At 36.0% G+C, this 25,290-nt stretch overlaps 1 protein-coding gene across 5 annotated transcripts in view; it reads left to right on the top strand.

The window, feature by feature from the left end:
• The first annotated feature begins 4,508 nt into the window (after positions 1-4,508).
• The window catches only part of LOC141539435 (Fc receptor-like protein 2), a 29,386-nt gene continuing 8,604 nt past the window's right edge, over positions 4,509-25,290 (top strand). For 2 of the 5 annotated variants that reach the window (XM_074262224.1, XM_074262223.1), the window contains exons 1-10: positions 4,509-4,640; positions 5,134-5,232; positions 9,181-9,201; positions 10,354-10,593; positions 13,911-14,192; positions 14,509-14,778; positions 16,006-16,293; positions 17,030-17,308; positions 21,363-21,641; positions 22,247-22,354. In XM_074262224.1, coding sequence (XP_074118325.1) covers positions 5,142-5,232; positions 9,181-9,201; positions 10,354-10,593; positions 13,911-14,192; positions 14,509-14,778; positions 16,006-16,293; positions 17,030-17,308; positions 21,363-21,641; positions 22,247-22,354 — 1,858 coding nt within the window. In that variant the 5' untranslated portion in view covers positions 4,509-4,640; positions 5,134-5,141. The remainder of the gene's footprint in view (positions 4,641-5,133; positions 5,233-9,180; positions 9,202-10,353; positions 10,594-13,910; positions 14,193-14,508; positions 14,779-16,005; positions 16,294-17,029; positions 17,309-21,362; positions 21,642-22,246; positions 22,355-25,290) is intronic. The other 3 variants (XM_074262226.1, XM_074262225.1, XM_074262227.1) reach the window with 3 other exon arrangements.

The following is a 25,290-nucleotide window of genomic DNA, read 5'->3' as shown; positions in this document are numbered from 1 at the left end:
CATGCTGATCAGTACTTCCGCAAGGCTAGGAATGACTTTTTTTCTCAGCAAAGAAGTTTTTATAAAGTAGCTGTTTAAGTAAGTCTAGTCTGTGTAGTCCCTTTCTGAACTGTCCTGAGTTCTTCAGCTTCTCTCTCCAAGGAATTTTCCCAACCTACTATTTTTGGGTCCAGGCATAATACCAGCCTAAGGTTGCAAAAAGGTTTCACATCATCAGATCTGTATCATTCAGTTAGAATCCCTGGGTCTTATAGATGGAAGAAATTGTAGAGGCCACTAACTCCAACATCTCACTTCATGTCAGAAGCCTTTTTATAGCATCTCCTGTTTTCCACTTAAACCCCTTCAGTTCTCTTCCATGTAAATTCTTTTAATCTTATCAAAGAACTGAAAACTGAGGAAATACACACCAATTAAGAAAGGACTGAACAAATGATAACATAGAAAAGTTCTTTGTGCTATAAGGAATAAAAGGGGTATGGTTCAGAGAAACCCGGGAAGACCTGCATGACATGAGCAGAGTGAACTGAGCACAATTTATACTATAGCAACAAGATTTAATCAGCTCAGTTGCCAACTATGATTTGAGAGAACTGATAATAAAGAATACTAACAATCCACAATAGAAAAGTGGAAAACTTAGGGTGCAAAGGTGTAGAATGACAGAGAAATGCAGATATTTGTATGTGTGTACACATGTGTATATATACAGAAAGAGAGAGAAAGAGAGAGAGAGAGAGAAAGAAAGAGAGAGAGAGAGAGAGAGAGAAAGAGAGAGAGAGAGAGAGAGAAGAGAGAGAGAGAGAGAAAGAGAGAGAGAGAGAGAGAGAGAGAGAGAGAGAGAGAGAGAGAGAGAGAGAGAGAGAGAGAGAGAATGTTTTGAGACAATCCTCTGCCATAAAGAGTCTCTCCTGGGAGATTGTAGGTTTCCCCTATTGACCCAGACTTTCTACAACTGTACTCACATTTTCATACTCCCACAATGAATGTGTTACTGTTAATAGATTAAATTTTTGTTCAGGGATCCAGTTTATGTCTAAGGAAAGATCTATGGGCCAACCAATGATGTTGGAGAAAATAACCCCTTAATGAGTTTTAGGTGCTAACAATAGCACATAAAAGAATGAGTATTAATTCAAGGAAAAGTTTTGTTGTGAGCAAAGGGGGAGGGAGAGAGAAAAAAAAGGGAAACTAAATACAACTGAGCAAACTCATTAACATGGAATATAACTCATTCAAGGGTAGTGCTGTGTTGGGGAGCACAGAGATACAAGTCTATTGAGCAGGTAGGGGGTGCTCCAATAGATAGGTGTGCTTCTGGAAGGAAGGGGGTGCTCCCAGTAAAGGGAAGGTTGTGCTCCAAAATGGTCTTTTTAGTGTGAAGTTCTCATACTCTGATTTTGAGTGGCTCCTCTAAGCTGCTGAAGTTACACATCAGGGGTCAAGGTAAAATAGTATCCAGGGGAATTTGTCACCAGGGGAAAAACAACAAGCTGATGGTGGATAATATATTATTTGGGTGACACAAAAGTATAATCTGTGAAAAATATTATTGTCAGTATTTCCCTATGAGTATGTTCTATAAGCTCACACCCTTCCTTAAGGGAAGACTGTCATGATATCTCAAAACCATCAAGCCTAATGTCAAAGCTACTAGCCCTAATCTTATAACAAATAAAGACAGAGACAGAAAGAAGATGTAGAAGATATAGGCATGACCATTGCAAGAATCTGTTTTACTTGACTATGTGTGTTACAAATACTTGGGGGGTTGTTTGTTTTATTGACAGAGAAAGATGGGAAGAATAGAAAATAAAATTTTGCTCTTTGAAAAAATTATTTTAAAAGAAAAACAATTTAAAAATTCTATTTCATCGATACAAATGTACCCAGCTTTTCAATTGTTATTTTTAGCATAATTATTGTTGTCCTTGTCATATACGCCTTTTAAGTGGGAAGAAAGCAAGAGAAGAGGAAAGAAAGAAGGGAGGGACAGAAGGAAGGGTGAAAGGGAGGGAGGAAGGAAGGAAGGAAGGAAGGAAGGAAGGAAGGAAAGAAGGAAGGAAGGAAGGAAGGAAGGAAGGAAGGAAGGAAGGAAGGAAGGAAGGAAGGAAGGAAGGAAGGAAGGAAGGAAGGAAGGAAGGAAGGAAGGAAAGTGAAAGAAGGAAAGGAGGGAAGAAAAGAAAGAGTGAGGGAAAAATAAGGAATTGGCATTTGTTAATACTATCTTATGTGCACCAGGCAACATGAGCTTATTTTTTTTAATAATTAAAGCTTTTTATTTTCCAAACATATGCAAAGATAATTTTCAACATTTGCAAAACCTTGTGTTCCAAATATTTTTTTCCTTCTCTTCTCTCCACTTCCTCCCCTAGATGGCAAGTAATCCAATATATGTTAAGTATGTGCAATTCTTCTATACATATTTCCACAATTATCAAGCTGCACAAGAAAAATCAGATCAAAAAGGGAAAAATGAAAAAAGAAAACAAAATGCAAGCAAACAATAATAAAAAGGGGGGGAGTGTGATCCATACTTAGTCCTACAGTCCTCTCTTTGGTTGCAGATGGCTCTCTTCATCATAAGATCATTGGAACTAGCTTGAATCATCTCACTGTTGAAAAGAGGCTACCTCCATCAGAATTGATCATCATACAATCTTGCTGTTGCTGTATACAATGATCTCCTGGTTCTACTCACTTCTCTTAGTATCAGTTCATGTAAGCCTTTCCAGGTCTCTATGAAATCATCCTGCTCATCATTCTTACAGAACAATAATATTCCATAACATTCATATACCATAATTTATTCTGAAATTCCAAAAGTCAGGAATACAATCCCTTTACAAAATGAAAGCTCCAGGATGAACTCACCAAAGGGAAAAGTGGAAGCTATGTAATGATATGTTGAATATCAGATACTAATTGATTCATAATGGAACCTGAAAGTGGCAGTATCCACTGCATATTGTTCTATAGATAAAAAAATCAAATGTTTGTGCAAAAATATTTATAGCAGTTCTTTTTGTGTCAAAGAATTGGAAATTTAGGGCATGTCCATCAATTGGGAAATGGCTGACCAAGATGTGGTATATTGTTTTAATACTACAATTTGTGGGGCAGCTAGGTGGTACAGTGGATAGAGCACCAGCCCTGAAGTCAAGAGGATCTGACTTCAAATCTGACCTCAGACACTTAACACTTCCTAGCTGTGTGACCCTGGGCAAGTCACTTAACTCCAATCGCCTCAGCAAAAAAATAAAAATAAATAAAAATAAATAAACCAAAAAAATAAAAAAAAAGAACCTACTACAACTTGTTCAGTCATTCCATGTGCTAAAAAAAATTACAAGCAAGATGATTTCAGAAAAAACCTGGACTTACATGAGCTAATACAAAGTGAAGAAAACAGAACTGGTAAAAAAAACTGTATACAATAACAGCAATAATAAATGATGAAAAATTGTGAATAATAAAGTAAATGTAAGCAATACAATGATCCAAGATGATCCCAAAAGATTCATCATGAAAAATGTCATCTTCCTCCAGAGAAAGAACTAATATTGTTTGAACACAGACTGACACATGCTTTTTTTCCCTCTTTTCTTTCTTTCTTTTTCTTTCTTGATTGAGTTTTCTTGTGCAAAATGACTAATATGAAAATTTTTTATATGATTGATATGTATGACCTATGTCCGGGAGGGGAAAGGAAAGGGACAGTGGGATAGAATTTAGAACAAAAAAAAAAAACTTTTAAAAATGTCACAAATCACTTTTACATGTGATTAGAGAAAAAAATATATTATTTAAAAGTAATAAATTATAACTAGAAGCATCCATCTAGCAATTCAATAACCCTGTAGAGAAACTAAAGTTATTATTGAATATATGGTTGAGGGTAGGATCTAGGCCTTCTTTCCTTTGAGTCAATGTTTCTGTTCCTCTATGTTATCTGTTTCTCTAGGGAAATATTAATACTTTGGGTTTTCTGACTGCTTAGATCTTTTGCATAAAATATACCTATGGGACTCTGCACACTAAGACCAGTAGCAGCTGCTTTCTTGACAACACTGCTTTCCTATTCCTGAGTATGACTATGCTATATATAATAGGAACAGGACAAAAAGAACAGAATTCTTGCATAGAGTAAAGGCTTAATAAAAGTTTGTTGAATTAAATTGGGCACAGCTGTTCTGAATTCCCTCTTGTTATTTATGTTTCTTACATCTTTTACTCCTTAGCCATCTGCTTGGAAGAAGACATCTTTTACCTCTGCTTTGCCCTACCCTACTCCTAAATACATTGTATCTCTCTAAACTTCTGGTATAGCTTCTGGTTTTCCACAAAGTTGCAGATGTCTTAGAGCAGAGTTTTTCAAACTGTGTGAACCTAAATAGTTGAAAGGAAACTCCATTTTGAGTCTCTTAGGAGTCAATCATCTTTCCATTACATCACTGGGGGTTGGACTTAACTATTTTCTGTGGTTCTTTTAGGGTCTAATAGCTTTTGACCATATGATGAAGAGTATTGCTTTCCAAGACCTAAAACAAATATTTCAAACTAGGGCTTTTTGCTCAACTGAGGAAATTTTTTCCAGCTCTCATAGCTCTCGACCCTCTGTCTTTGGTTTAACTGATCAGGTAAGGGTTAAACTGTCCTTACTCCTTTTTGTACTTCCTATTTAAGATTAGAAAACTTGATTTGTTTAGAGGCACATAAATGAATTTTCTATAGCCGGACAGCTTTGTGTTGCTCTAAGGAGGGAGGGGGAATTATGCAGTAAAGTCATTAAACATTTGCATATGTGAAAGTAAAGACCCCTTTAGCAATATAAAGCAAATTATATTCAATTTAACAGGACCTCAGTTTGGTCCCAAATGCAGTACCAGAGAGAGCTGATTTTGAGAGACAGGCAAAAGTTAGAAAAATATGACAAATAACAAGATGAAGAAAATATGGACAAACTGTTTTCTTTTAGAAAGAGAAAGAGTAAAGACAATCAAAAGGGAAGAAATTATAATTAGCACTGAAGGAAGATTTATTTACTTCCTTTTTTTTTAACTAAGATGGCCACTTCTCTTCTGAAAAGCTGCTTCCAAACCTTTGTCTTAATGTGCACATTTCTGTTTCAAGGATAAGAAATGAATCTATTTGCTACTGAAAGAACATTTCCCTTCCAATCATCCTTGGACCTTCTCCTCATGCTCCTATGGGCATCACTGCTGGTGATTGGTAAGTAGGATTTTCAGAATGGGATCTGCCCTATAAAAGAAACAAAGCCCTCTCTGAGTTGATCTTAGGGAAGAAATTCTTGCCCTGGGCAGCCTGGGATAGTCACAATAATTGTTCATGTTTCTTTCTTTTTATCTTTTGTTCAAACAAGTTTAAAGAATATTGGTTTTACATTACAGGAATTTTTAAGGAAAAAAATTAAACAAGTGAGGAAAAGACCAAATCTGACCAATATATTCCACATTCGGACCTTGTTGTTCCTTGTACCTCACCATGAGGAGAGTGGTCCATTTGATCCATTCTCTAGGATAACTGGATAATTGTTGGGATTTTTTTAGTTAATCAGGTCTCAGCTTTCTACTAATAATATTTTCAACACAATGATATATGTGTGTGTGTGTGTGTGTGTATCATTCTTTAGGTTCAGTTTATTTCACTCTGCATAAATTCATTCAAATTGTCCTATGTTTTTCCAACAATAATAAATACTAACATTTACTTACTATACAAATAAGCTGGAGATAAAATGGCAATATCCAATATCTGCCAAGAAGACCCCAAATAGGGTCACAAGGAGTGAGACACAACTGAAATCACTGAATAACAATACAATATTTCTGGTACTCTGCTAAGCACTATTTCATTTGGTTTTCACTACAATCCTAGGCAATAAATGCTGTTATTATCCCTATTTTACAGAGGAGAAAACTGAGGCAAACAGTAGGTAAATGACTTGACCAGCATCACACAATGAGGAAGTATCTGAGGCCAGAGAACCCAAGTCTTCTTGACTCAAATTTAATGTTCTATCCATTGTATCCCCTTCCTCTGAACTCACATTCATCATTTCTTTTTTTAATCTATTTTTTGTTACATTTTAAGTTTCAAACTGTCTCCCTCACTCTCTCCCCAACACACACTAAAGAAGACCACCAATTTAACACAAAGAAATAAATATGTGTAAAATCTTTCTCTTGAGATGGCTAACATTTTCCTTCATAGGTCCTTTGGAGAAATCCAATATTTCTTAATCAGTCATAATATTCCATTACATTCACACCTTGGACATTAACTATAGGGGGTCTCAGAGGTCTCTTAGTCCCACCTCCTCATTTTATGCATGCAGACATGGAGACCCATTGAAGTGACTTGCCCAAAGTCTCACAGATAATTAAGTATCAAGGAAAACACTTGAACCCAAGACTTCTGATTCCAGAGTCTGTGCTCTTTCCACTATACATGTGCTGTTATGACATAATATATTCCATCCTTCCTTAATCAATGGGCATTCTCTTTGTTTCCTGTTCTTGACTACAAATATTTGGGAATATAGGATGTTTATTTCTATTTTTCCCATCTTTAGAAAACATTCCTATAGTGAGGTTTCTGAGTAAAAAATATAAGAAATGTAGTAACTTTTTTTGGTATAATTTCCAAGTCAATAACAAAAATGGTTGGAAGTCATAGTTTTATCCGCAGGCATGTGATCCTTTCTTCTCATACTTCTTCCAAAATTCATTATTCATTTTTATTACCTTTGCTATGCTGATGGATGAAATGAAAGTTCAGATAATTTTTCCTACTTACTATTAGAGATTTAAAGCATATGTTGCTTTGTATATTTTATCATTTATCATTTGCAATTCTTCTTTTGAGACCTTTTGGCCATTTACAAATTAGGAATGACTTGGTCTAATATCTTCCTGTCAATTTCCTATATATCTTTGAGATTGGACTATAATGAGTAATATTTGATATACATGTTTTTAATAATTCCTCTTCTTATTATGTTTTTATTATATTTGTATAAAAACTTTTAAATTTTGTATAATTCATCTTTTACAATTACTTCTGTGCCTTATTTGGTTGAGAAATCTCCCTTTAACCACGGATATGAAAGGTACCCCATCTTGTTAACCACTGTAACTTCTGGTATTACATTTTATATTTAGGTACATATTCATTTAGAACTTATTGTGATTTATGAAATAAGATAATAATCTCTCTCTCTCTCTCTCTCTCTCTCTCTCTCTCTCTCTCTCTCTCTCTCTCTCTCTATACTATGACATCATGTCTATATGCAACTCCTGTCTGTTGAGGGGGCCAAATACTCATTTCTTCTTCTGTGACATTCCTTTCCCTTCTCCAATATTCTATCCCTACTTTCTTATCTTCTCAAAAGCAGAGAGAGAAATCTAAAAATTCCTACTTACACTAGAATTCTGATAAATCTTTTTCCTGAATGTCTCTGTCCCACCCTACTCTTCTGCTCAAAATAAAAATAAAAATTTACCTACTAATAATGAGGAGTAAGATATTTTTGTCCCTGAAATATTTATTTCCCTTTCTCTTATTCCCTTCCTGATTATACTCCATTATTCTTTTCCTTCTAAGATTTTGTCTATTTATAGTCATTGCTTTCTCAATATCTTTCAGATATTGTGGGTTTTTTAAAAGGAAATTAAAAGACAAACAAAAAAAAATCCATCCTATACCCCTTATCTTAATTGAATATAGTCACATGAAAATAGGCTTTTATTTAGAAGTCTTTAATTATTGTCTAAATTGTTTAAGATTTTAGTTTCTATTTGGTGAATTTGTACATAAAATGCCTTGCTTACCACTATTATTTTTTATGACAATTTTTTTCATTTTTTCTTAATATTCCAATTGTGTGTGAAATGATAAAACTCAGTTTTTAAAAATGAGGTTTATTTTATTTTTTTAATTCATTCATTTAATATTTTCCCAGTTACATTTAAAACAACTTTTGAATTCCAGATTCTCTACCTTATCCTCACTCCCACTGGTATTTACAATAAACTATTTTTTGTTGTAGGAAAAAACCCTGGAAAGGTTTGGGGGAAGGAGTTTGAGGGAGGGAACTTCTAGATCTTCAAAAATTATATTATATAATACAATAAAGGTTAAGTGTTGTAGAAATGGTATTTTCTTTATGCTGACTGTGATGGTTCCTTTTTGTGGGGGGAAGGGATGGTCTAAAGATTTGATCAATCCAGATAACAAAGGTTTGAGTAAATGGTAGGGATTCATTGCCACCTGAAGTATATAATGTCCTACCATATAATAAATAACGATTAAGCAAAAATAATACAGTGTGATTCTATCTTCCCTCTCTCAGAATTTCAAACCAAAAATGAATGGAAGTTAATTTTTTTTCCACCTACCAAGAATAAGGGGCTGTGCTACTTTCATGTCATAGAAAGTAAGAAGTTGAATAAGACAATCCCAACTTCCCCAAGAAGTTGAATAAGACAATATCACAGCAGTGATATGAGTCAACTCAAGCTAAGTGTCAAACTCCTGATAATTGCAATAAAAATGAAGGAAGACTATATTCCATTTGATTTGCAATAGTCAGAGAGAGTTTTCCGGATAAGGCAGGACTTGAATAGTGCATTGTAAAATAAGTATGAATTGCTTAGGCAAGAAGGTGACAAGCATTCTAAGAACATCACCTGGAGATAGTCAGATGGCACTCATATAGACTGGATTGGGAGTTAGAAGTCTTGCCTCAGGCACTTATTAGCTCTTTAAAATGGGAATTTAAAATAGTCCCTACTTCAAAGGGTGGTTCTGAGAATCAAACAAGCTAACTTATACAAAAAGCTTTGCAAACCAAAGTATTATAAGAATGCTAGCTATGACAATGATGATGATGAAGAGGAGGAGACAACAGAAGCTGGAAAAGGAGCAGGGAGAGTAAGAGGAAAAGGAAGAGGAAAAAAAGGAAAGAGTGTGATTAATGGTCTCATGGTACAAGAAAGAACATCTTCCTCTTTTCCCTCTTTTTGCTTCCAATCATCCTTGTTTTCTTTTTCTTCTTTTTCTTCTTCCACCTTGTCTTTCTCTTCCAGAATATGAGGTATTAAATGAAAAGTTTTGAGAAATCCCACATTGAATAATCTGTTCTTGCCTCTCTTGCAGCTTCAGTCTGTGGACAATCTGGTGAGTTATATTTTATTTTTCATGGTCTCCAAATAAGCAAGAGCCAGAAACTATGGCATTAATCCTTTTCCTCAGATCAACATTTCCTGGGATATTGCAACTATCCAGTTTCCCCTTTGCTCTCCTAAAAGAGATATGTGTTGAAAAATGCATCAGGCATGAGAAATATTAGACCTGGATCCTGAATCAAACTCTGTCATTAACAACATATCATGAATAGATATATAGATGGATATGTACTCACAGTGCCTGGCACATAGTAGCCCTTATTGATTGTGTACATATATATGTGTGTAAATGTGTATGTACACACACACACATACACATATATCCAAATACCTGTGCACATAAGTGGACTCCTCACCTAAAATACAGTAGCATCAGAAAACCTGGATTCAAATCCCAGGTATGTCACTTGTAACTATATGACCTTAAGTAAGTCATACCTTTGAGGTTCTTTAGTTTCCTTATCTATAAAATGGGGAACTTGGACTGAATGGCCTATTTCAAGTATTAATATTCTATGATATCTCTTTTTCTGGAAATGGCAGTATTTGAGACCCCTTTCTATTATGGAGTCAGAGAACTTTTATTGAAATTTGATAATTTTTTTTTCCCCTTGGGGTTTTTTGTCTATGTTTTCTTCACAGAATGCTTTACATGGAAATGTGTTTTATAAGAATATATATATAATCTGTCAAATTACTTGCCTTCTCAATGAGGAAGGAGGGAAAGAAAAGAATTTGAAACTCAAAATTTGAAGACAAAAATTGTTAAAATTGTTTTTCATATAATTGGGAAAAAATAAAACATTAAGAAAAAAGAGCTAATTTAGCCTTTTTCCTTTCTGAGATCCTAAGACAGTTCTATGGATGTCCTTTCTTAAATGTTCTTTCATTGTTTGAAATACATGGACAGACTTCTCCCAATTGGTGAGCTAATGTCTAAAGGCTGGAGGCAGTCTTTGAAAAGCAGGAACATCTGGAGGACTGTGTGAGGGGAAGGGGAGGGATAGCATAGGGATTCCCTCTATGAACCCAAAATACATTGAGATAAAGGGACAATCATCTTTTTTGTATTTCGTATGTTAACTATTATAGCTGAAGTTGTGAATGCTTTCAACTTTGCCCTTTTTTTCCTTCCTCATATCAGCTACACTGAAGCCAGTGATTTCCCTCACGCCCCCATGGACTACTTACTTCAAAGGGGAAAGAGTGCTTCTAAAATGCAATGGATTTCACTCCTATGTCACAGGGGAAATACAATGGTACTTCAACCAGAAACTCCTTGAAGAAACCCATAGCAGCATTATTGTTAAAAATTCTGGACAGTACCAATGCAGGACCAAGGATTCACCCCTCAGTAACCCTGTATCCTTGTCCTTTTCAAGAGGTAAGGGAAAAAAACTTGGACCTCCCAAAATCCCTTTGTAGGAATTAGAATTGTCCAATATGAAATATTAACCTATAACATCAAACTTTTTCAATATTTTGATTAATTTTGCTGAATTATTTTTCTTCTTTTTAAACTCTTTAAATGTAGTTAATATAGAAATAGCAAATACCAATAGATATCTATTAATTTCATCTTTAAAAATTGGTTTCAGTTCCTCTAAGAGCTCAAGTCCTTCATTTCAGTCTTGCTCTAAGCTAAGGAGTAAATCTTTATGATCTCTAGATTAAGGTTTTGCATATTAATGTTTCCTGGACAGGGACTGGGGAGCAGTTAGAAATCTTATAGGACAATAATAGCATATCCCTATTTTCAGGACTTTCTATCCTGATACCTGGTCAGCCAAGTATCTATCTTCTTCTCCATCTCCTGTTTTGGCCTTTGGGGTATTAATATTCACTTCCATTTGGTTGTAGGGTAACATTTTGGTCTTCCACTTTGAACAAGCAGGCATAGAAAAAATAAGAAGCTTTGTGCACATATGACAAGACATTACCCTAAGTATCATAGGGCTATGGGATGGGATTCATTTCTTGATTAAGTATATAAGAATTAGCATAATTACATGCTATATTGGACCTTCATTTCTCTAGTAGTTTCATGAAATGATGCTTTTAGAATGGGACAGTTTTTTCCTCTATAACAATAAGTACAAATTATCATAGATAGATCCTGCAAAGCATCCTAGTTTTTCTAGGAAATAAAATTATGAACTTATTGCTCTAAATCTTCTTGAAACGTTTAACAACAAAGTTGGGGGAAAAACTGTTGAGCCAGAAAGTCATAGGTGTAGAGGGCCAGTATTGAATCAATCCATGTACAGGAAGAGTCCAGTCCAGGTATTACTTTAGGCCTGCTCTCTGTAAAGGCATGCAGTTTAAAGCACTGGTTCACAGTATCCTTGTTACAATGAATGAAAAACATGCTGGAGATAAATTTAAGATGATCTTGGTGAAGAATGCATGTAACAGAAACAGGGCATCACAAACTATACTGTTTACAACTTTCATCATAGGTTCATTGTTACTGCTAGTTACTGCTATTTATAACTCTTATTATTACTGCTAGTTACTGTTTAAAGGTACTGTCAAACTGATATGTCAAGTATGGTATATACATTAACCCTGAAATGTACATAGTGTCACCTGGAGACATCTGGTGTTAATGAAACACTAGCTTAATTCTAGCGTTAATGTAGCACTAGCTTAAAAAGTATATAAACTCTGGCTCTCAGATCTATTATTGGGCTGCTTAGACAGATCCTACCTGGCTTGTGTATTTTCATTTCATCTCCACATTCATCCTATTCATTAGAACTGGATTCCCACACATAAGATCAGCCATTTGAACTTGAAAGAATTCTTAGAGATCAACTACAGAGAAGAGTGACTTGTCCATGTGGGAAGACTAGGATTTCATCCCATCATATAGACAAGCTGATCCAACAGACCCCATTTCCTATATTTGAAAGAGACTGGTTCTAAAATGCCAGAGAAAAGAAGGAACAAAATTTATTGAAGTGACATATAGGAATGGAAGAACTCTTGCTAATTTCAAACAAGACACAGATTTCTCTATCTTGAAAGATTTAGAATTGAATAGGGCCCCTAAAGGCCATCTAATCCATTTTATTCATTTTACAATTGAGGAAACAGCTCAAGGAGTCATCCCAAGTCAGATACTTATTAAGGGCAGAGCTGGAATGTGAATATAGGTTCTTTGATTCCAAATCCAATGATTTTATATTATTCTGTTTTAGATGTTGGGAATTCATGTCAGTTGATCTCTCAAGTCAGTCAAATAGCATTTATTAAATGCCTCATATATATCAGGTATCATGTTAAGCAGTATGAAGCTTTCCTAATCCTCCATCCCAGACTTCCATCCTCCCTTTGTTAGTGCTTTCCCTCTGAGATCACCTCCCATTTACCCTGTATCTGCTATGGGTGAACAGTTCCTCTAAGAGCTCAAGTCCTTCATTTCAGTCTTGCTCTAAGCTAAGGAGTAAATCTTTATGATCTCTAGATCTCCTTTAATATGTCAGCTCCCTGAAGGCAGAAAATGTGTTTTTGCCTTTCTATATATCCCCAGTGTCTAAAACATAGGAAGTAGTTAAGAAAGGTATATCATATACAATATATATAATATGTATATGTGTGCTGTTATATACATATATGTGAATATGGATATATGTTTATATATGTGTGTGTATTCTGAGTATATGCATATGTAGCAGTTAGGTGGGGCAGTGGATCTCGTGCCATTCATCTTCCTGAATTCTAATCTGGTCTCAGACACTTATTAACTATGTAATCCTAAACAAAACCACTCAACCCTGTTTATCTCAGGTTTTTCATCTTATCAAATGAATTGCAGAAGGAAATGGCAAACCACTCTGGTTTCTTTGACAAGAAAACACCAAATGTTGTCACAGAGTTGAATACAATTAAAACAACAAAATTTTTTCGATGTTTGATATGGTATGAGTTGAGCAGGACTGTTCTCCTTTTCTTTCTATCCCCTTAGCAGTAACTTTGTGTGTATATATGTTTGTGTGTATATTTATGTGTATGAATGTGTGTGCATATAGGGAGAAAGAGACTAAGGCTCAGCCCCATAGGCATGGCAGCTCCTGATTGACAAAGTTTTATAGGAAGTTGAGCTTAGAGAGAATTTTTTAAAAAATAAGTTCACTCCAGAATGGAAGTGGAAGTGGACCTAAATAGAGATGAGGGCAGAATTGAACTAAGTTTTGGTCCTCCAGTACTTTAGGTTTTAGATTGAATACTAATAACTTTGGTTCTATTATTCTCTGAGTTTTTTTCCCCTTTCAGTCTGATTCAGTAGATGAAGCTCTAGAGTAAGAGGTGTTGGGTTCAAATGCCATCTCTGCCACTGTTAGTGTAATCTTGTACAAATTCTAGCTTCTCTAAGGCACATTTTCCTCCTCTAAGATCTCCTAAGGTTTCATCTATCTCTAGATCTATGCAATCATTTCCTATATTTAGAGAACCAGGTAGATCTCAGATTTTAAATCACTACACAGATGGTTCTGCATGTGTTTGGAATAGAGGGCAGTCACTACAACCTGGAGAGGTAAGAAGTCTGAGTCTTATGGGAAATGTAGAAGACATTTTTAAAAACTGGGGCAATTACAGATCCTCAAGCCATTATTGGGGATAAAAAAAATCAAAAGACCAAAGGGAAAGGTATCATGGATAAGCTAAGTTACTGATGTCTCCTTCTGTCTCATACAGATGAGCTCATTCTACAGACCCCATATCCTGTGTTTGAAGGAGACACGCTGGTTTTAAGATGCCGGAAAAAGAAGGACATAGAATTTACTGATGTAACATACTATAAGAATGGAAAAACTATTAAAAGTTTTTTAAAAGGCTCTTTTAAAGACACGGATTTTTCTATCCCAAAAGCAAGATTAAGTAATTATGACCAGTATCACTGTACTTCAAAGGAGTCAATATTATTGGGAATAACAAGCAAAAAAATAGAAGCTAAACCAGTAGTAATCAAAGTCCAAGGTAAAGACTTTCAGCCCTATAGGGATGGGTTGACACAGAATCTATGATGGCATGAAAGGGATGGATTGGCAGAGGGTAAGATGGGTAATTTTTGGATCTCATGAGCTTGCCAATTATTGTAATCCTGGGTCAGCACAGAATTGACTCATTGGGGATCAGGTTAAGTGTTAATTGGATGGAAGAAACTAAGAAGGGAAAATGTACCAAAAGAAATGTGCCTTTTTTCTAATATTTGTTTTGCTGAAAATCCAAAGCTTGTTTCCTCAGAATTTCTCAAGTGCACTTTCCTGAAAACTATCTTATCTTTTCTCTCTAGAATTGTTTTCACTTCCCATACTGAAAAGTACAACTTTAGAGCCCTTAGAGGGGACCAATGTGACTCTGAGCTGTGAGACCCAGCTCCCTCCAGAGAAAGCAAATACCCAGTTGCATTTCTCCTTCTTCAGAAATAGCCTGTCAGAATGGACAGAAACCTCAAAACTCCAGATCACCAACATCTGGAAGGAAGACTCTGGGTTTTATTTTTGTGCTGCAAGAACATCAGAGGTCTGGAAGAAGAGCTTTCCAGTTAGGATCAAAGTGAAGAGTATGTATTTGAAAAAGATCTAATAGGTCTGTGAGGGAGGCTGAGTAAATTACATCATGCATTTTGAGACCTCTTCTGTACTATTTCCATTAATCATAATAATAACAATAATAACTAATATTTATATTGTACCTATTGTATGTCAGACACTCTGCTAAGCATTTACAAATATTATTTCAGTTGATCCACTCAACCACCATGGGAGGTTCCTTTTTTACAGATGAAGAAACAGAGGCAAACAGAAGTCAAGTGACTTGTCCAAGGTTACACAGTCAGTGTTTAAGGCCAGATTTGAACACAAATCTTCCTGACCAAATCCTGCAATCTACCCACTGAACCATTCAGTTGCCCTTATAGCTCATCACATTATCCTTGTGACAATGTAACAGCTCTCCTAGAGAGATGGGCTCTCTATCAATTGATGAACAAGGAGTGAAGTAAAAATGAAGACACTCTTTGAAAAAAAAAAAAGCTGCAGGAAGCATGTGCCTTCCTATCTCCAGATAGCCAAGGTTTTTGTTGCTCTTTCATGTAGTAAATCATAAGGAGATGGAGTTTTAAGAACAAATGAACTTTGTTTACATATACTATTGTTCTTCCATATCCCTTTAAAACAGAATAAGCTACCCATCAGAACTTTCAGGAAAATGTCCCAAAGCTGCCCAAGAATTAGTCTGTTCCCAGGGGTTAGGAAAGAGGTCAGAAAGGAAGAAATAAGATCCTGAAATGGAACTCTGTTAAACTAGATAAAATTTAAAAGATCACGAGTCAGAAATATATATTCTCCTGGGTTAAAAAAAAAGTTTGTGTTTCAGGATTTATAATTTTTAAGGGGTCCTGGAGATTAATTAGTTTAATCATCTCATTTTACAGATAGGGAAATCAAGTCCCAGATCAAGAAGGAACTTGACCCGTGTGTGTGTGTGTGTGTGTGTGTGAGAGAGAGAGAGAGAAATTGCAAAGCTAGGATTTTCACCCACATATTCTGATTTCAAATTCAGTGCTATTATATCCAGACCAGACTATTTTTTCCTTTGATTTTTTAAAAACTCTTGACCTAAATTCTAGATCAGTGCCTATACTGATCTGTTTTCAATAACTTAAATTCAAATGTCATTTATTTTATGATCACACAAGTAGATACCATTAGCCTCACCTTCCACAGCTTCCCTAAACCTGAAGTCTATCAGGATCAGACTTCTTATTTGTTACTTCATTTTCACTCAGGAATCCCTGTCTCAGGAATCCATATGGAGATCCAGCCCCCTGGAGGGCAAGTGACAGAAGGGCAAACGCTGGTTCTCCTCTGTTCAGTATCTGGGGGCACAGGTGACATCACATTCTCTTGGTACAAGGAAGGCACTGCAACAGTCCTGAAGAAGAAAACTGAGCGGTTCCTAAAAGCAGAGTTTAAAATACTGGCTGTTAGAGAGAGTGAAGCTGGGAAATATTACTGTACAGCTGACAATACCAATAGTCCTTTATATAGTAGACTAGTGAGCATCTCTATAAAAAGTAAGTATTAACATCCCTTTCTTCTGCTTCTTAGTAATGATACATAATTGCATTGTATTCTGAGGTTTGCAACATACTTTCCTCACTGTAGCTCTGTAATAGAAGTAAAAATGTTATCTTTATTGACAGATTGTTTGTAGACTTCATTTTAAAGATGAGGAAATCAAGATTTAGAGGAGCAGAGTAAATACAATACAAGAATAAATGTTGGCACTGAGATTTGAGCCCAGGTATCCCAGTGCCAGTGATAGGGCTCTTTCTGTTAATTATATACCATGCTATTAATTTTCAGCTAATGTATTTTTAATTGGTTTTTAGAGTTCCATTCAGAGATGAATCAGTAGTATATGGAATGGTGTCCAATGGTTTCACAAAAAAGGAGAGCTTTGGAGGGAAAATAAATACTTATTTAGTGGTATCAGTTCCTCCTAACAAATTGTAATTTGTTATGGAAGGACAGGACATATGAGGCAAAGAAGGATCATGGGGGTGACAGGGATGGTGAACAAATAGTAAGACGAAGATTAAGAAAGGCTCTGAGTTGATGTCAAGGTGATTAATATTTAGAAATTCTCTTATTAGATTTTGGAGAAAAACCTCTGAGGGATCTAGATGCAGAATAAAGAGGATAGGAATCAGGATTGATGAGAGTACTCTTTCCCTTCCCCAAATGCCCAGGATCATGAGCCACAGCAGCAGAAGCTCACTCTGACTCTTGTCCTTATCTCTCTCTCAGTTCCAGTGTCTCCTCCTCTCCTCACCTTCAGCATCCCTAAGACACAAATGTTTGTGGGGAAGGTTGTGGAGCTTCGATGTGATGTCCAGAGAGGATCAGCCCCGATCTTTTATAGATTTTATCATGAGGGTAAAATCATGAAAAACAGTTCAGCTTCTTTTGGAGATGCAGCATCCTTCAACCTATCACTGACCAAACAGCATACTGGGAATTACTTCTGTGAGGCTGACAATGGCATATCTATACAATCCAGTCAGATGCTGATGCTATCAGTCAAAGGTACGTTGACCCTTCCCAGAGGGGAACCATATCCAGGGCAGATAGCACATCTCCAATATTGAGCATTCCATTTATGGGGATCCAGGCTGTCTTCTGGTGGGGTGGGATGGTATCATAATAGGCTCCTGGACTTCTCTGCCCTTCCTTAAGGGGCTGAGACCTTAGGAACTCAGACACTGCTCCTATTTCTTACAGGTCCCCTCATAGCAGTCAGTGTAACAACAATTCAACAAAGCCAGTGATTTGTTGCTTTTGCTCAGTTTTCACTCAGTTGTTTTCAGCTACATCTGACTCTTCATGATCCCAAATGAGGTTTTCTTGGCAGAAATACTGGAGTGATTTGTCATTTCCTTCTCCAATTAATTTCACAGATGAGGAAACTGAGGAAAATGTTCTAGAATGTAACTTGAATTGCTTTATACCACAAGTGTGAACAATCCTCAGAATACAAATAAGTACAGATGGGAAATTGTAGATTTGTAAATCTATAATTAGATTCAAAATAATAATAATTACTCATTTCTATGACACTTTGAGATTTATAAGAAAGGTTTCATTTCTTCCTAACAATTCTATAAAGTACAAAGAACAAATATTATTTGCTCCCTATAACAGATAAGGAAACTGAAACTTATAATATTACATGATTTATCCAGGATCATATAATTATAGATATGTATTATATCATATAATTGATAAGTATTGGAGGTGTGATTCTAGCCCACAGTTGGAATCAGCTAATGGGAGAGGGGAGAATGGTTTCAAGTAGAATTTCCGTCAAAGGACCTAGATCCAAAACCTAGCTCTGCCATTTACCACCTATATTACTTTGGATAAATGATTGAACTTTTCCAAGTCTCTGAGGGATCATTTGTAAAATACTTGTAAAATCAACTCAAAAGTACTTTACAGAATTAAATATGATCCTAACTCCAAAGCCTGGGTTCTTTCCACCAGGAATCTTTGCTTGGAGACTCAGGATGGAAAATTCTAACGTTTTCCCCAATGTTTTTATGGTTTAATTTCCCCTGGAAATTTATTAACTTACTGTTCTGTTGTTTGAGTCATATATGATTCTTCATGACTCCATTTGTAGTTTTCTTAGCAAAAACACTGGAGTAGTTTGCCATTTCTTTCTCCAACTCATTTTACAGATGAGTAATCTGAGGCAAAAAGGCAAAAAGTTAGTGTGTCTGAGGTTAATTTAGTAGACATATTCAAAATGGTTATTAGAAACTATGTTGCTTCTAAAGCATGTTAAGATCTTGCCAGTTTCCTTTTTTGTTTTTGTTTGTAATTTATGGAATAAAACAAGCATTACCATTACACAGTACAAGTAAAAAAGATGATCGCATATGAAATTGTAAATCTACTATGTACAATTTGCTATTGCTTTCAAATATATAGTAAAATTATCATGTAAATTTCTTTTTTCCTTCCCTCCATGCAATCTAGAGATGGCTATCATTAGACACAAATAGATGTGTGTGTGCATGTGTGTGTGTGTGTGTGTGTGTGTGATTATTCTACTTATCAGTTCTTTCTCCGAATTCAGATAGCATCATTCTTTATATATCCTTTATGGATAATTTGGGTACAATAGTCAAAAAAACTTATTCAGTGAAAGGTCTTAAACAATAACGCTGTTATTGTATACAATGTTCTTTTGGTTCTTCTCATTTCACTTTTCATTATTTTATGCAAGTCTTTCATGTTTTTCTAAAATCATTAAGTTTATCATTTTTATAACATAGTAATATTTCATCATAATCATATACCACAACTTGTTTAGTCAATTCTCAATTATGGGCATACTCAAAATTTCCAATACTTTACCGCCACAAAGAGAGCAACTATAAATATTTTAGAACATAAACTTTCTTTTCCTTTTCCCCTAATGATCTTTAAAAACTGACTAAGTAGTAGTATTTATGGAGCAAAGGGCATAGATAGTTTCATAACTGTTTTGGCATAATTCCAGATTATTCTCCAAAATGGCCAAATCAGTTGACAATTTCTCCAACAGTGAATTAGTGTCTCCATTTTTTCACATCCCCATCAATATTTGTCCCTTTTCCCTTCTATCATTTTAGCCAATCTGGTAGGTAAAAAAAAGGTATCTCAAAGTTATTTTAATATGTAGTTCTCTAATCTTGCTATTTTTCTGAGACTGATCAGTCAGTGCTTAGTTCTTCTACTGCCTTTGTGTACCTTGCCACAAATACCAGCCTTAACAGTGGTTTTCCTCTGTCCCAAGTGCCTGATATGCACCACGCCCCTATAACCCTATAAGACCACTGCACTTACAACAGTAATAAATTGGCTTCCAAAGATTAATGTAGTCAAGTTGACAGCCAGAGTGGCCTACAGTAAGCTTTGAATAGGAACTAGCTCATTAAGTCAAAATGCCACAAAAGGATTAACTTTCTCCATTTCAAACAGCTTTCTTATTTTGTTTGTATATACTTCATATATGGAAGCCAGTATGTGGGATTACATTTTGGGCTTTGAGTCAGAAAGACCAGGCCTGCAGCTTTCTACAATTCATTGAAAGGAAGTGACAAGTGGTGGTAAAGAAAAATCCTCATCTTTAATTTCTTTACCCTGAAGAGATCAGAGATTCTTTCCTTCAAGTTTTCACCTAGAAAAGCTTCCCAAATGCCGTCTTGATTTGAATATACCAGTGTATATGGTCTAATCTGTAAAAATAAGAAAACAGCCACCATCACCACCCACTACCACCACCACAACAAAACAAAAACCCTCAGGAAATTATTTTAATAAACTGATTTTAACAATGTTGGTTTAGCTCTATATTTGCTTATGCAGATCCATGGATTATTAGTCTTAAGGGGGATTTTAGAGATAATTTAATCTGCAATCTTCTTTTTATGGGAAAAATAATTGAGTTTCAGAGGAATCAAGTGACTTATCTAAGGTCTCCCAGATGATTAGTGGCAGAATGGGGACTGGAACTCAGGTCTTGCAACTATACAACAGGTAAAATAGATTCTACCTTAGGATGAAGATCCTAAATACCTCTGACCAACCTTATACTCCTTTCCCATTCCCAGCCCCAATTTTTCTCTCCCTGATTCCCCAAGAAATCTCTTCTTTCTCCTTTCTTGTCATTATTAGCTATAGTCCAGGCTGAGGCTCTCCTGTTCTCCCCACCCAAATAAGTGTCTTTCTTTTAGGCCTCTATTCCTGCTTTTAACTAAGTTGTCATCCCTAACTATCTAGAACAAATCATTTTTGTTTCTCCTGTTTCTAGCAAAAAAAAACTGACTCAGTGACTTTATTCCTTCTTGTAATCACTCAATGATGACTTGAATAACTGGGTTTCTTTCCAATTGGTACACTTTTCCCCCATTATTCTGCTCCCAGAATGTCTTATTACACAGTGAGTACTAGCACAGCACCGCTGAGAGAATGCTGGACTAAGAGTAGGAACATGGGCTCCTGTCACTTCTTCATCAAGGTACCTTTCTCTGTGTCTGTCACTTCAATTTTAAAGGTAGTAGAAAGATGGCCTCTAATAATAAATGACATTTCTATGGTGCTTTATATGCACCATCTCTGTAAAATCTAACAATAAAACTGTGAGGTGGATATTACTACCATAACAGGTACCATACCACTACCACCACCACTACCACTACTACCTCCACCATTATCACTGCTGCTGCCACTACCATTATTGCTGCTGCTGCTACTACTACTGCTATTGTTATTACTACTACATCAGAGATGAAAAGCTAGAAAGATTTTTTTGTATATATATATATATATATATATATATATATATATATATATACATATATATATAAATATATATATATATATATATATATATATATATATATATATATATATTCTTTGTTATATAAGATGGCTCTGTGTGAGGGGGAAAGATACAGGGAAGAAATTTGAGTAATGTAGGAAAAAGTGTTACTTTCATATATATATATATATATATATATGTTTAGAAGTTATTGTAATAAAGGGCTCATGTTTCCAAAACTGACATACTGATTTCCAACCTCTCCCTCAGTTCCAGTGTCCCGTCCTCTTCTGACTATCAGTGAAATCAAGTCTCAGGCCCCTGGACAGCACTTGGTGGAGCTTCAATGTGAAGCTGAGACAGGCACCAGTCCAATCTTCTATCAGTTTTTTCACCAGGGTATAATCCTGGGGAGTGTTTGGACCCACTTAAGAGAAGCTGCATTTCTCAACCTTTCTCTGAAAGCTGAGGATTCTGGGATCTACTCTTGTGAGGCTGACAATGGCATCGGTCCCCAGCTCAGTGAAGGGGTGGAATTTTCTGCCACAGGTATCTAAGGAGGACTGGACCTGGTATCTCAAAGATGAACATCTGATATCCTCCCAAAAGAATGAGGGCATTTCTCATGATACCAGATCATGGAACCTTGTTTCTGAGTATATATCATTTGGGAAGGTGCAAGGTTGAGTCCTTGAGAATAATATCATCCTGGGTGATATCACTAGGTAGATATTGGGGGAGGAATGGCTCAGCAACTGGCTGAGTCTCTTCTCTCTAAATCCCAAGACCCCTACTCCCATGAGGCAATCACTTTACTGAACATTGGACAAAAATATAAATACTGCTGGGGGTGGTATAATGGTATAATTGATCATATACCATCCCTGGCTTCACAATCAGTCATAGTTCTCAAACCTAGTTTCAGGACTCAGCTGCTCAAAGACAAAAGGAATATTTCCTGTATTCCTGAATATGAGCTAAAGCAGGTATCTATCTTCCTAAGTCTAAGCCTAATTTAAAAATTCCTCCCTTGTCCCCATCCCTTTGATCCATCTTCTCATATTCTGAGCCAGCAGGATTATTGATTCAGTAATTGTTAGGCCTATTTTCCCATCCTGATCTCATGCCATACTCTCCTTTCTCAATCCCTAAAGGGAAGCAAAGGGGCCTGCTTGCTGGAGGAGTCAGCTTGGGCCTGCTTGGATTCCTGGGTCTCATTGGTGTTGCTCTTCTGCTGTACTTCAGATCCCAAAGGAGATCAGGTTTGTAGGCCCTGTTCCATAACATTTACAGAATCCCTGAGCCCATTCTGCCTCATGCCCAGACTATCACCTTGATGCTTCAGACCTCACAGAATAACTAATGCAGCACCAGGTGAAAAATAGACCAGATCAGAAGTATCCTAGTAAATGTTTAGCCAGATTTCTGAAAAATAAAAAGTTAAAATGTGTATACAAGATATACTTTTAAATTTAATCTATATTTCCAATATTTTTATCCAGACAATGAACAAAACAATAAATTAAGCCCTTATTTATGTTTGTAGATTTCTGAAGTATTAATGTTCACACTAAAAATTTAACCATACCTCTCATTAAGAGTTGGCTCTATCATACCAGCAGAAATGACTTTTTTACTTGTTTTTAGAAGGCAATTGGGGCTAAGTGACTTGCTGAGGGTTACATAGCTAATAAATGTCTGAGGCCACATTTTGATTCAGTTGCTTCTAACTTCAGAACCCATGTTCTCTCTATCTCCTGTGCCACCTCACTGCCCCCTGATTTTTAATATATGAAAACAGCTGAACGTTATCACCCAGGCCTTGAACTCATTGAAAATTCAGGTTTTGGATTTTTCTGTTGTTTTTTTTTTAAATACATGGGCCATCCTATGGGTTTATGTCTGCTACAATATAATTCTCCTTTATTTCCCTCCACATTTTTGCCAATCAATCAAAACAAAAAGAAAAAAACAACAGATTGATCTCAGGGAGCAGAAAGAAGAAGATTGAACAGAAAATGCAAATACACAGATTCCCACTTTTTATAAAGAAAATTTCCTAAAAAATTATAATTGGCCAAAAGTAGAATAGGAAGTTTGAGTTCCTCTTCAATAGTCAAAGTCAATAAAAGTTGTTAAAAATTTATTATAGGTGGCATAGTGGATAGAGCACCAGCTCTGAAATCAAAAGAATCTGAGCTCAAACCTGGCCTCAAACACTTAATACTTCCTAGCTATATAACTCTGGGCAAGTCACTTAACCCCAATTGCCTCAGCAAAACAATAACAAAAAAAAAAGTATATGGCAGATATGGTGCTAAGCACTGGAAATACAAATAATTAAAAAAAGGACTGTCCCACCTCTTCAAATCACTTTACGTCTTTGAGGAGAGCTTAGATGAGTATTTGTGGATATTTTGGAGAGAGAATTCTTACCCAGGTATGAATTGAGCTAGATGGAATAGTGGATAGAGCAATGGTCCCAAAATGGCAAAGATCTGAGTTCCAATCCAAAACTGGACAGTTATTAATTATGTGACTCTGAACAAGTCATGTAACCTCTGCCTGACTCAGTTTCCTCATCTATCTTTGGGTAAAATGAAGTATTTATAAAGTGCTTTTGAAGCTTTAAATTGTTATACAAATGTTAACTATTATTATGGCCTCTGAGATCCTTTCAAATTTTGATACTATATGAATCTGTTAACTATTTAGAGTGTTTATCCTAGGTCATATGAGTTCTGTGAACACTTGCCAACTTGTCCACTGTGTCCCTATGTCTCCATTCTGTTATTCCTTGTCTCCATTGGTTGGTCCCGGCCCCTATCCCACAGCTGTGTCCTCGGCAACTATCTTCTCAATAAACTTCAAAGTCTCCCTATCACCTTAAACATAAAATAAAAAGTAGATGTCTGGCATTTAAGCCTCTTCCCAACTCAATTTCTTTCTACCTTCCCAGTCTTCTTATACTTTATTCCCCTCCACATACTCTGTGATCCACCTGTCCTCACCTAATTGCTGTTCTTCAAACATGGCACTCCATCTTCTATCTTCAAGCCTCTGTAGTTTCCCAGGTCTGGAAAATTATCCCTCCTCAACTTTTTGCCTTAGGATCCCAGTTTTCTTCAAAACTCAGCTTAAGCCCCACCTTCCCTGGTTCTGTCCACTACTAGTACTTTCCCCTGTGATATTACTTTCCATCTATTCTGTTATCTCATAAGTAACTAGTTGTCTCCACCATTAGAATGTGAGATCTTTAAAGACAGGGTCTTTTTTCTTTCTTTTTTTTTTTCCAATTTTTTCCCTGGGGCTTAACACAATGTGCCTAGCAATCAATTAATCAATAAGCTTTTTTTTTTTAATTACACACCTATTTCCCCTTAGCATATTGCTTAATAACTGCTTAATAAATGTTTGTTGATTGATCTCTCTGTTAGTGGGTGTATACTTTATTCCTCAGCTTAAGAATATGCCATGAGATGGTTCTTTCATCCTCCTCCCTAGGAAACTAGATATTTGAAGCTTTTGACCCATATTCTCCCTAAATCCTTCAACTCAGAATCCAGCATATAGAGCTGGCCTTGGGTGGGCCCTAAATCTCCACTATCATTATGTATTCCCAGCTGCTTGTGTCATTTCCCCACAAATCTCCACTCTGAGGCAAGGACTTCCTTACTCTTGACCTTACATGAAGCTAATCAGGGAAGAAATGCATCCTTGGTAGAAGTAGTACCTAGAGGCAGCAAAGTGATGAAGTGGATAAAATACTACATCTGAAGTCAGAAAAACTCATCTTCCTGAGTTGAAATCTGGCTTCAGACACTTAAGTGACCCCAGGCAAATCACTTAATCTTGTTTGCCTCAGTGTCCTCATCTAAAAATGGACTGGAGGAGGAAATGGCAAATCATTCCATTATCTTTGCCAAGAAAATTCCAAATGATACCATGAAAAGTCAGATATGACTGAAAACAATGGGAAAAAAGTGCCAATGGTCCAGTCACAGTTCCTGGATCTAGTCTTAAGTGACCAGAATTTGTATCCCTGTCCCAACAAGAGGATAATCAACATTTGCTACCTCCTTTTCTGGTGAATGACAATCCGTGGAGAACATATGTATGTTCTCTGGACTCCCTAAAGTAGGAAATAGAATAAGGAAAAGAGGACAAGTTTAGGTAGCACTAGATGTGAGTACTCCAA

The sequence above is a fragment of the Sminthopsis crassicaudata genome, chromosome 4 (genome assembly GCF_048593235.1).
Source record: "Sminthopsis crassicaudata isolate SCR6 chromosome 4, ASM4859323v1, whole genome shotgun sequence".
NCBI lineage: Eukaryota > Metazoa > Chordata > Mammalia > Dasyuromorphia > Dasyuridae > Sminthopsis > Sminthopsis crassicaudata.
Note: the sequence above shows the minus strand (reverse complement) of the source record. Positions and strands in the feature narration are given on the sequence as shown.